The sequence below is a fragment of the Pseudonaja textilis genome, chromosome 1 (assembly GCF_049901715.1).
Source record: "Pseudonaja textilis isolate UNSWEBS1 chromosome 1, rPseTex1.2, whole genome shotgun sequence".
Classification (NCBI taxonomy): Eukaryota; Metazoa; Chordata; class Lepidosauria; order Squamata; family Elapidae; genus Pseudonaja; species Pseudonaja textilis.
This window is the reverse complement of record NC_141990.1, coordinates 185,236,894-185,247,076: the sequence shown is the minus strand read 5'-3', so window position 1 is coordinate 185,247,076 and position 10,183 is coordinate 185,236,894. Positions and strand designations below refer to the sequence as shown.

Below are 10,183 nucleotides of genomic sequence, written 5' to 3'. Positions count from 1 at the left end.
GAAAAAGATGGATCTGTTTCAAGAAATAAAGGAGGGAGAGAGAGAGAGAGAGAGAGAGAGAGAGAGAGAGACAGGGGAAGAGAAAAAAGTAAGGTCAAAATAAAGAGAAAGGTTTGAGGGGGGAAGGTGAAACCAAGGCTGAGATTGCTTAAATATTGCAGGGCTTTGAGGCACAATGAATTAATCTGTTAATTGAACTACTGAGAATTACAATGCATTATAGGTTTTTGTCTTGTTTTGTTTGAAAAAATAAACACATTAGCTCATTATAATGATCAGCTTCTAAACATAATTCTTTGAAGTGACTGTTTCTTTCACATACGTTCTTGATTTTTAAAAGCTTACCTTACTGCTCTTAAAAATACAAACTGATGTATTGTGTATCTCTCCATTTGTGAATTGTTTTGAGAGCTGTAAATCACTAATAAAACCATTTACTGAATTTTCTTCCCTAGATAAAACTTCTGTCTGCTTTGCCCTTGTTGGTGGGCAGGGGAATCAGTTTTGTAGCCCTATAACTCTTTGATTTTCTTTTTTAAAACCTCCCTTTCATTCTGTCTTTCTTTCCACTTCTTTAAAAAAAAAAAGTCTTTCTTAAACTTAGTCTTAGCATACTGATTATGAACCAGCATACAAAAAGGCCTGATGGATCAAAAGAGTTTCTATGGGCAGTTGAGCAGGAGGTGAATATTTAACGCTTTTGTCCATCAATAACTCTTTGGCTTTGACCTGTCTGAGCAAGTCGTGCAATAAGGTGAAACGCAGGTCACAGCGTCTAACAAATATGAAAATCTGTGCCATTGCACAAAATTTTGGGGCAATTTCTTTTTTTGTTTGTTTCTTTCTTTCAGTAATTTCTACCTGATCCTTCCAAGGTGTTGCTTCTCTTGTGCCCCAAAACCACACACACACATAAAACATGCAAAGAATTGGCTACTTGAGTATATTTCATTATTTTTTAACTAAATAGGCAAAAAAGGGTTAGCGGTAGGAGAAGCCACTGATTTTCCCTGCTAAAATGCATTTTTAGCCAATGCTGGAAATAGATATGGACTCAGAAATTTGTTAAGAGATCCAGTTCAATTCTGTTTCTAACAGAGAGAGTCACTTTTGGATATAAAAAGCTCTCTGCCTCACAATTCAACAAAAGAAAACAAAAAAGCTTGCTGTTGAAAGATACACCTACATGTCCTGATATTTGTTTTATTTTATATTATTTTTGAATAGCCAAACCAGAGAAGTAAAGGGAGGTGACCACAAGGCAGCACTTAGAAATGGGTCAGCCACAATGCGTGAACTTTTGGACGAGTGTGTGCTGCTATCGACAAAATAGAAATCATGAAATGCTGGGATATGTTTGTAAATGATTTAGGGTGACCTCCAGCCCTGCCCTTTGCATAAATGCAACTGTCTGAAAACCAGAAGACAGGGCTTTTGTTGCCTATATAAGTACGTAACTATTTTAAACAGATCCTTTCTGCTTTTAAAAGACCAATGGAATCTCTCTTTTTTAAAGAGTCTTCCCCCCCATTATTAAAATCAAAGCTAAATACCTGTTTGTCTTGTAAGAGATTCTCCATTTATATAACATCTTTTCTTTGGCGATGAAAGACAATTTGTTTATTAGTTTGGATACCTTCCTCTTTTTTACAAAGAGGAATTTAACTTGTCAAATCATTTCCTGATTCAAATCTGAAGGTATCTACAATCCCGGTTCTGTTAGACTGGCTCAGCTCTGTAAATTTAGAAATCAGGATGTCCTGGTCTCTGTTCCTTCTCACGCCATTTGTGCTTTTTTTTTTAAAAAAAGAAATCGTTTTTCTGTGAAATTATACATATCCTTCCCTTCATACCCATGACGCCAGGTCTTTCCTCCAACAGAACCCAGTGTGTGTATTCCTTGGATGAAAGAAAGTCAGAGGGCTGGAAACAGGACAGTGTGGCTGCCTTTCAGAAAAGGAGACCAGAATGTTGTTACGTTGTCTATATATACCCTGTAGAACCGAATTTGTGTGGTGTTTACGTAGTCACAGATTCGATTCTAGGGGAATATATGGTCGATGCAAAAACTTCACTTTTTCTGCTCATGGTTAGGAGATGGAAAGGGAGAAAGAAGATCTGCAAAGATGCCCTGCCTCACGCTAGAACAGGAGCCACGGTCTTCGTCAGATTTTAATTGTCCTTTGGTACCACATCCCATCTTAAACATGCTCACACCGACAGTACAAAGAACCTGGAAAAAGACTAGCCGGGTGGTTGAAAACCTTCTCTTTCGATATCAACGGCCGTGTGTGAAAGGTGAATAAAATATTGATATTGGCAGAGAATTTTCTCTCTCTCTCTCTCTTCATTTACGTGCCTTCTTTTCAAACTAATATCGGGAAAGCATTCATATCTCTGTAGCAGAAATGTCCTTTGCAAACGAGCTGATTATTAGATAGAGGGGTTTTTTTCCCCTTAACGTGTGGGTTTGCTTTTGTTTCTCTTTCGTGTCTGATTGTTTTTAGAGAGAGAGAGAGAGAGAGAGAGAGAAAGAATTGAACTTCCAAACTTTCCGAATAGTTTCCTGGGCCATCCGATTTGCGTTGCATTTTGACCCAAACTGATTTTTACGCTGGGGGGGACCAGGACTCCGAAGCGAGTTACTCATTGCCTAATTGCACGCCGCCCCATCTAGACGAGGGTAACTTTTGATTGACCCCGACCACAAAGGCGAGCCAGGTCCATTGGAGGCGGGGTTGCTGGGGCGTTTGATGCTGGCTTCCTGCCCTTTCCCGGCTGTTCCGGCGCTCGCTCGCTCGCTCGCCTTCCTTCTTTCCATTTGACTGCCCCCTTGCAAAAGCTATACGAGCCTTTTCTCGAGGCGCCTTACCTTGTCAAGGCAGGGAAGGGCATCCCAAGGTTAGAAAAGGCAGGGGAGACAAAAGGCGCCCCCTTCACCTGCGGCGGGGGGAGGGGGGGAGCCGGCGGGCGGAGAGGGGAGAAAAAGGTGGCTTTGGGGGCTGGCCATCGACGGAGGAACCGGGGGGTGGGGGTTGGTTTACGGACCCGCATCTCCTTGGTAAACGTGTGGGGGGGGGGGCGGGCGGGCAGCCTCGGATCACCTGCGGGTCCCCTTGATTTGCCCGTTAGGTTCATGTGGTGAAATTTGAGGAAATTGTGGCGGAACACATCAACCCCGGTGACAAAGCCCCGCGTCTCCCGATTGGCTCAGCCGGTCACGTGGGCGCCTAACTTTATTCAGTTGACAGCAAGTAGGAGGGCTCTCTGGGAAGGGGGGTGGGGGGGGAAAAAAAGACAGCGCGAGAAAAAAAAATTAGTATTTTCCATCTTCCGAAATTAATGGCCATGAGTTCGTATATGGTGAACTCGAAGTACGTGGACCCCAAATTCCCCCCGTGCGAGGAGTATTTGCAGAACAACTACCTAGCCGAGCAAAGCTCGGATTACTACGGCGCCTCGCCAGACTCGGATTTCCAGCACCAGGGACTCTATGCGCGGCCAAACTACAGCGGGCAGCAGCCCTACAGCTGCAGCAATGCCCAAGGCTCGGCGGTGCAAGCGCGGGGTCACGGGCAGGAGCCGTCCGGCCTGACGGGGCCCTTCCCTGGGCAAGGGGAGCACTGCCCCCCGGCCCCCGTGCCTGCCCCCAGGACTTGCAGCCAGCAGCACCCAAATCTCAAAAGCCCCAACGGGTCACCCGCAGCAGCAGCAGCAGCAACAGCCAAGCAGCCAGCCGTGGTGTATCCCTGGATGAAGAAAGTCCACGTTAACTCTGGTAAGCTTCCCTTTCTTTTCTCCATCTCTCATTCTCCACGTGTCTCGCTCTGTACCCCCCTCCCCACACCACTCCAAAGGCCTTTCCAGGTTCCATCAGGAGAAAGTTAGGTGGAAATCAAGGTTGCCCACTAACACTTGCCTTAAATGTTTGGGGCTTGGATGACATAGGCCTCTTGGCCATGTGCCTGAGACAGAAGGAGATTCTCTTTCACAAAGGGGGCTAGGATTTCTGAAGTCCACTCTGGGACCTAAAGAGAGAGAGAGGAAAGCAATGAATGAATGAGAAAGCCCATCTGCTAGTAATAGCCAATGTGGAAGAGTTTTCAGTGGCTCCTCCAAGAACCAGGAGAGTTTATTTAGCCTGGCAAATCTAATGAGAGCAAGAAAGAGAAAATCATAAATTGGTTTACAAATATTATTTGGGGCAGGAAGGATGTTAATAACTTCCTTTGATTTTTATTTTTTTTTGGTGTTTCCTCCTCTTCTCAGTAAATCCAAACTACACAGGAGGAGAACCAAAGCGCTCCCGCACGGCTTACACCAGGCAGCAAGTCCTTGAACTGGAAAAGGAATTTCACTTTAACCGGTACTTGACCAGGCGCCGCAGGATTGAAATCGCCCACACCTTGTGTCTCTCCGAGCGGCAGATTAAGATCTGGTTTCAGAACCGAAGGATGAAGTGGAAAAAAGACCACAAACTCCCCAACACCAAAGGCCGCACATCCAGTTCGTCCTCCGCCTCCAGCCAACACCTACAAACTGTTTCCAAGGAACACCAAACGGATTTGACCACTTTATAGGAAACTTGGAAACAAGCCTTTTTTTTTTTCCTCCACTCCCAGGGGTTTTTCTTTGGAAGGGAGGCTGCCCAGAGTGCAGGCCGCCAAATACAAGCACATAGATACTCATCCTGGTAAAAGGGAAAGCAAGGTGTAGCCCTTGACAACTTTCCAATGGGTCACCTCCTGTTTTCTAAGACAGTGGAGACAAATGTTGCGGGGACCACAGGAGTCACGGAAGGCAACTTAAACATTCAAACAAACAAATTCTGCTTCCAGGTGGTGAGAAAATGATATACTGTATATCTGTCTGTCTCTATCTATGTATGTGGAAAACATAAATGAATCAAATTAATATTTTTAAATGAAATTCCCCTGGCAGCATACAGTCAGGTGCTATTGCAGACAAACCATTTGGGATTGCCTTTATAATCTACCAGGAAGGGTTTTGGGTGTTTGAGATTAGATGTTTTTTTGCCTGTTTTCCCGTCATTCCAGGTTGTAGAACAGGGCAGATCCAAAACTGACCTTTTGTCTTGAAAACAGGCAAACATCCCCTTTCCATTTCTTTTGAGTACTTTCAATAAACAACCTTAAATTAAAAGCTTACCTAATTCCTCTACCTTTTCAGGAAGATCTTTAAACAAGGAAGTGAAACGGGTTGTTTTCATGTATTGGTGATATTTGTTATTAGCCTATGTATTTATTTGTTAGTTAGAAAAAGAAAAAAAAAAGAATCAAACCAAAAATATCAACAGAGATAAAAACAAATCTTGCTCTCCCTCCTGCCCAGCTGCTTGGATTTTGTTTTTGAAAACTGATTTCCTTTGCTGCTTTCCTTTCAGGTGTTTCTGTACATAGGAAATCTTTTTCCAGTTTTTTTTTTTTTTTTCAGATGAAATGAGAAAGAACTGGGACCTTTTAAAATTTGAAATGGACTATGTTTTCCCTTTTGTTCATGGCTTGTACTTTAATCCAAGAGAGGAGGAGGAGAGGAGAAGAGGCGGGAGAAAGTGGATTAAATCAACCACAAAAGCCAAGCCTCTCCCCCACCAGTGTAGTAAATATTCCATGTGATTCATGACCCTCAAATTTATTTTATGTTCATCGTAGATATACTATTTTTTTACTAGCCTCTTTTGATTTAATTTATTGTGTGGGCTTTAAAAACAAAAGAACAAAATAGAGAAGGGGTAGATTCTATGGTTTGGATGGAAAGACCAGTGCTTTCTTTTGGTTCAGATGTAAATACAAGAACTAGGATATATTTTAAACAGATTTTTCAATATAAAGGCAGCTCTTACTGAGAGAAGAACAAGTGACGATAAACTTTGGCAGAAATTCGTGTCTTTTGCACAGATGAGCAAGATTTTTGTATTCTTTGTTTCTTCTTTTCTTTGAAAAAAAAATTGGTTTTGCCAAAAGAATTTAAGCTCACACCATGATGACACAAAGGAGGATTTCTCTCCCCTCTTAAAATTGTTTATTTTTTCTAAGCTTATCTTATGACAGGAACAAAGCAAATGTGTCCATTCTGCCCATTTTCAGTTGGAAAAGCAGGGAGAAATGTTCCGGGCTCTAGTATTAAACTCACAGTCCCTTTACATTTACAATTTGTGCTTAAGCATGTTTATTCCCAAGTAAATTCACTATGTTTAGAGGAATCTGCAATCTGAAATTCTATCGATGGAAAAGTTTTGAACTCAGGAACCTCACACTAACATACAGGCATCTCATTTCTTTTTTTCTTTTTTTCAGGCAGTTTGATTTCTAAGCACATTCCTTGATTTAAAGGAAAACAATAAAAGTAATAATAGGGAAAGGGAAAGAAAAGGACATTTCCCCTCTATATAATAGACATCTCAGAGACCCACACTTAATATTAGTGGATCTTAAGGGAATAAACCTGGTAGTTAAATTATAAAGCTTGCGGATAGGAAACATTTAGGATGTTAAAACATTTAGGATGGATCCTAGCTGGCTCTTCCTTTCTTTCTCTTTCCGTGCCAGAGCCCTTCCTTTGTCCCCTTTGAGATGAACCTCTTCTTGGTCTCAGCCTCAGCCTCCAGCGCTGGCTCGTTCCGGTTTTTCCGTTGAATATGTGCCCGTCATGATATTAAAGATGGATATTTGGGCATTATTTGTGTCATTGTCTCTATGACAAAAAGCACCCCGTCCATTCAGGGGGGAAAGGACGCCTCCACGTTGAGAGGCTCAAAAGGTATTTCTTTGCTCTGGCTCCTCTTTTCTTTCTTCCTTTTTGTTTTTACTGAAGTTCAGCTCAACTGTAGAAACAGGTTCATCCAGAGGACAAATTTTCTATCCGATTAGCCGTATTGCAGCCTGGAGGAATGACCTCTAAACCCTTAACCTCTTGGACCTGGGGGAGTCCCCCTTCCTTTTCGGCCGCCCAGCAAAGCGCAAGACTGCTTCGAACCCCCTTGAAGTCTAAATTCTTAAGTTTTGTTTTTTTTTGAAAGTGCCCACCTAACTGCTAACTGGGGTGGATTGTCTCTGTGTCTTTTTCAAAATTCTCCTCCCGCAATTGTTTGAATCCGGAGGAAGGGAGAGTTCAGATTGGGCCTGGTTTGAACCACTACTGCAGCCCTGTTCTGGCCTGAGCAGGAAACCGGCAGCCTCAGTTCCTGGGAAGTTTAAACCTTTGCCTACTTACTAGCAGGCAAGTCCTCACTGCCTTTAGCAGCCTACAGTCTTTTAATCTTTTAATCTTTATTCTAATAGGTCCTTCCCTTAGTAAGAGATCTCAATATGATTGCTCGGGAGAAAATCTGGGAAAGGCAAGAACAAGGGAAATTTCTTTGGTGTTTTCAGGCACAAACTGTTTCTCCTCCAAACAACTTAACTGTGGAGTTGTAGTCCAGCCACTTTGGTAAAGCTATATTTTTTAAAACTTAATCCTGTTTAGCACCACAGATCCAATGCCTAATGCTATCATATTTGTTCCAGGAATTGGGGCACAGCAAAGGCCAGTTAGCCGCAAGCTCTTAAGTCTGGTTTGAGTAACAGGATGAGGGTGAGGAAGGCTGTTAAATTAACACCCTAGAAAAGCTATAATCCCTCTTCTCCACTGTCTACACCCCTTCCCCATACACAATGACACCTATTTCCCAGTAAACATGTTCTGAAGGGAACTGCTGTTGGGACAAATTTTGCTCCACTCGATAGCTCATCCCTCCTCAGACCCATGAATTGAAGAGGATGCAGAAGGTGTGAAGAAAACAGAACTGGCCTAAATCCTTTGTAATGTTAATGTCTTCTTGACAAATGTTTAGTTCAAACTAAAGTTGACTTGAGAGAGTGTGTTTGAGTGCAGGGGAATCCTCTTTGAGCTTTAAGTCTTAAATCTTGGTGGTATGTATGTTAGCTCACCCTTGAAAGGAAATGATAAAGTGGCCAACTATCAAAGGTTTTCTATGTGATGGCTCCACATTGTAAACATTTGGTCAAAAATGTGAATGAAAATGCACGTGGGTGCCCACTGTTTACTTCCTACTATCCTTTTTCACTGTTTCTGGGAGGGAGGCAACAAAGGAGACTGTTCTGGCTGGGAGTTGAGCTAGGCGGTACCTCCAGCAAATGGAAGTTGAAGTCATTTTCTTTCCTCTGCGTAGGACTATCGCCTTTGGGTCCAACTGCATTGTCCCACAAACAATCTCTGTTTACTAGACTTTGCCAATGTTTTGCTGCCTCTGAATAAATGACTATTTATACGAATGGCTTTGATATCATCATTTGCATATCCAGATTTGATGCACACATACCAAATGTAGTCCACATAGTCCACATATAGATTTTTGCCCTGGTATAGGGAGGGTGGATGCTTGTCAAGGTCTGGTGTTTAAAAAAAGCTTGTCAAAGTATTGGTGTTTTTTTTTTTAAAAAAAAAGACAAGATGGTGTCTTTAGTATAAAATGTTTGAAAGAACAAGCAGAAAAAGAGGGAGTGGGATTATTAGTTAGGAATCCAGTCTCTGATTTTACGAGGTCTTAGTCTCAAGACAATATGTAAAGGTCTCCATCTTTACGCACTCTCCCCTACAGGGTTCAGGTTCAGCCTGCGGAATTCCAAGTTGTTCTGCATGGAACCTCACTCCACATTTCAGTTCTATGCATATTTGCTTAAAAATAAGTCTGATTCCAGGACCAGCTGCTTCTAAGTAAACATACTTGAGATTACAGCTGAATTGGAGGCTGCAGTCTTCTTCCTGCTTCTTCTCTGGGAATAAATTGTATTGAACCTAAAGACACTTCTTTCTGAGTAAACGTGCATATTGTGAATCACTCTGTTCAGTGGAGCAGCAGATATGGCCAGGATCAAGAAATCCCTATGTCAGGATGAAAAAAGAGAAGGTACTTTAAAATATTTCTTGGTTTAGTTGAAATTACGCATTTAGCCAAAGTTATTTTCATTGTACAACTGGGAAGTTTTCAGAGTGCTTTAAGATATTCTGCAATGTTATTTACTTTCAGTAGCATTATTTACTTTTAGATTTTTTTTCCCAGTGACCTTTTAATGGCATTTTGTGTATGTATACTTGTCCTAAACCCTGATCCTGAATTGTTATTTCACAGGCTCCACTTAATCCAATGGATTTTCCTTCCCAGGGAAAGTTGTGATTTGGTCCCAACTCTTTTTAGAAGTGTTTAGAACATCTGCATTAGAAGTTTGATATACAGTTTATATTATGGCTTCCATCTGCTGGTGCAGTTCTGTGTCTTCATGTGTGCATATACACCCATGTTAAAACAAGAACATTGAATTCGGGAGATGTACGGGCATGATTAAAATAACTATTTGAATCAAGGCTAGAGATATGGAGAGTAGGACGCTATGAATCATATACTTACCCATAATCTTTTTTCTTTCTTTCTAAAGGATTTTAGATGCTTTGGCTGGGATAGTAGTATCAATAAAATAAACCACTGCAGTAGAATTTAAAATTATTAATATTGCAGCTGGAGGCTGAAAGTGAACATTAGCCTATTCATTTCCCAATATATTCTAACATCTGAATTGTCTAATCCGGCACCACACAATAAGTTCTCTTGGCTGAGATTAAAAGTTGACTTGCTGCATCTAGTCAAGTCCTGTGTAAGACCCTCCTTCCATTTCTTCAGGGCAAAATCAGGCTAGAAAAAATAGTGGGGGCTTCATTTCAGTAAATAATTTCAACTACAAATCACTCTCCTGACCACCACCACCTCAATTAACCCTCTAGAGGGAATGCATGTTCCTAAATTTTTTCAGAGGGTATGCATGTTCTTAATTTTTTATTCAAGAGAAGGCCAAATTTAGAATGAAATTTATTTCTGGATCAAAAACATGCCAAGATCAGAATCTTTTAGCTGCACATTTGAGCTATTTAAATCCGGAAGAACTCTGTTGAGGAAAAAGAAGGAAGCATAGAATTTAAATTTGAGTGAAATTGCTCCTCCCTTGCTGTTTTTATTTTTTTTATTTTCCATTTTTTTAACCTTCACCTTCCTAAGAAAGGTTACCTTGGACAAGAATCCACATTTCTATAGAAGGAGTTCAAATCCGATTGCCATGGTGGGCCGCAATGAAGTAGTCGTATCCTTTGACTGGAATTGTCCACTCAGGCT

At 41.5% G+C, this 10,183-nt stretch overlaps 1 protein-coding gene across 1 annotated transcript; it reads left to right on the top strand.

Annotated features, from left to right (window-relative positions):
• Positions 1 to 3,110: 3,110 nt before the first annotated feature.
• On the top strand, positions 3,111 to 8,291 carry HOXD4 (homeobox D4). The gene is made up of 2 exons (XM_026697021.2): positions 3,111 to 3,778; positions 4,270 to 8,291. The coding sequence occupies exons 1-2, from the start codon at positions 3,343 to 3,345 to the stop codon at positions 4,578 to 4,580; spliced, it is 747 nt and encodes a 248-aa protein (XP_026552806.1). The 5' UTR covers positions 3,111 to 3,342; the 3' UTR covers positions 4,581 to 8,291.
• Positions 8,292 to 10,183: the final 1,892 nt, after the last annotated feature.

Coding starts and splice junctions, on each gene's coding strand:
- HOXD4 (XM_026697021.2), top strand. CDS start 3,343: ATGGCCATGAGTTCGTATATGGTGAACTCGAAGTACGTGGACCCCAAA. Junction 3,779..4,269: donor GAAAGTCCACGTTAACTCTG/GTAAGCTTCCCT, acceptor TCCTCTTCTCAG/TAAATCCAAACTACACAGGA.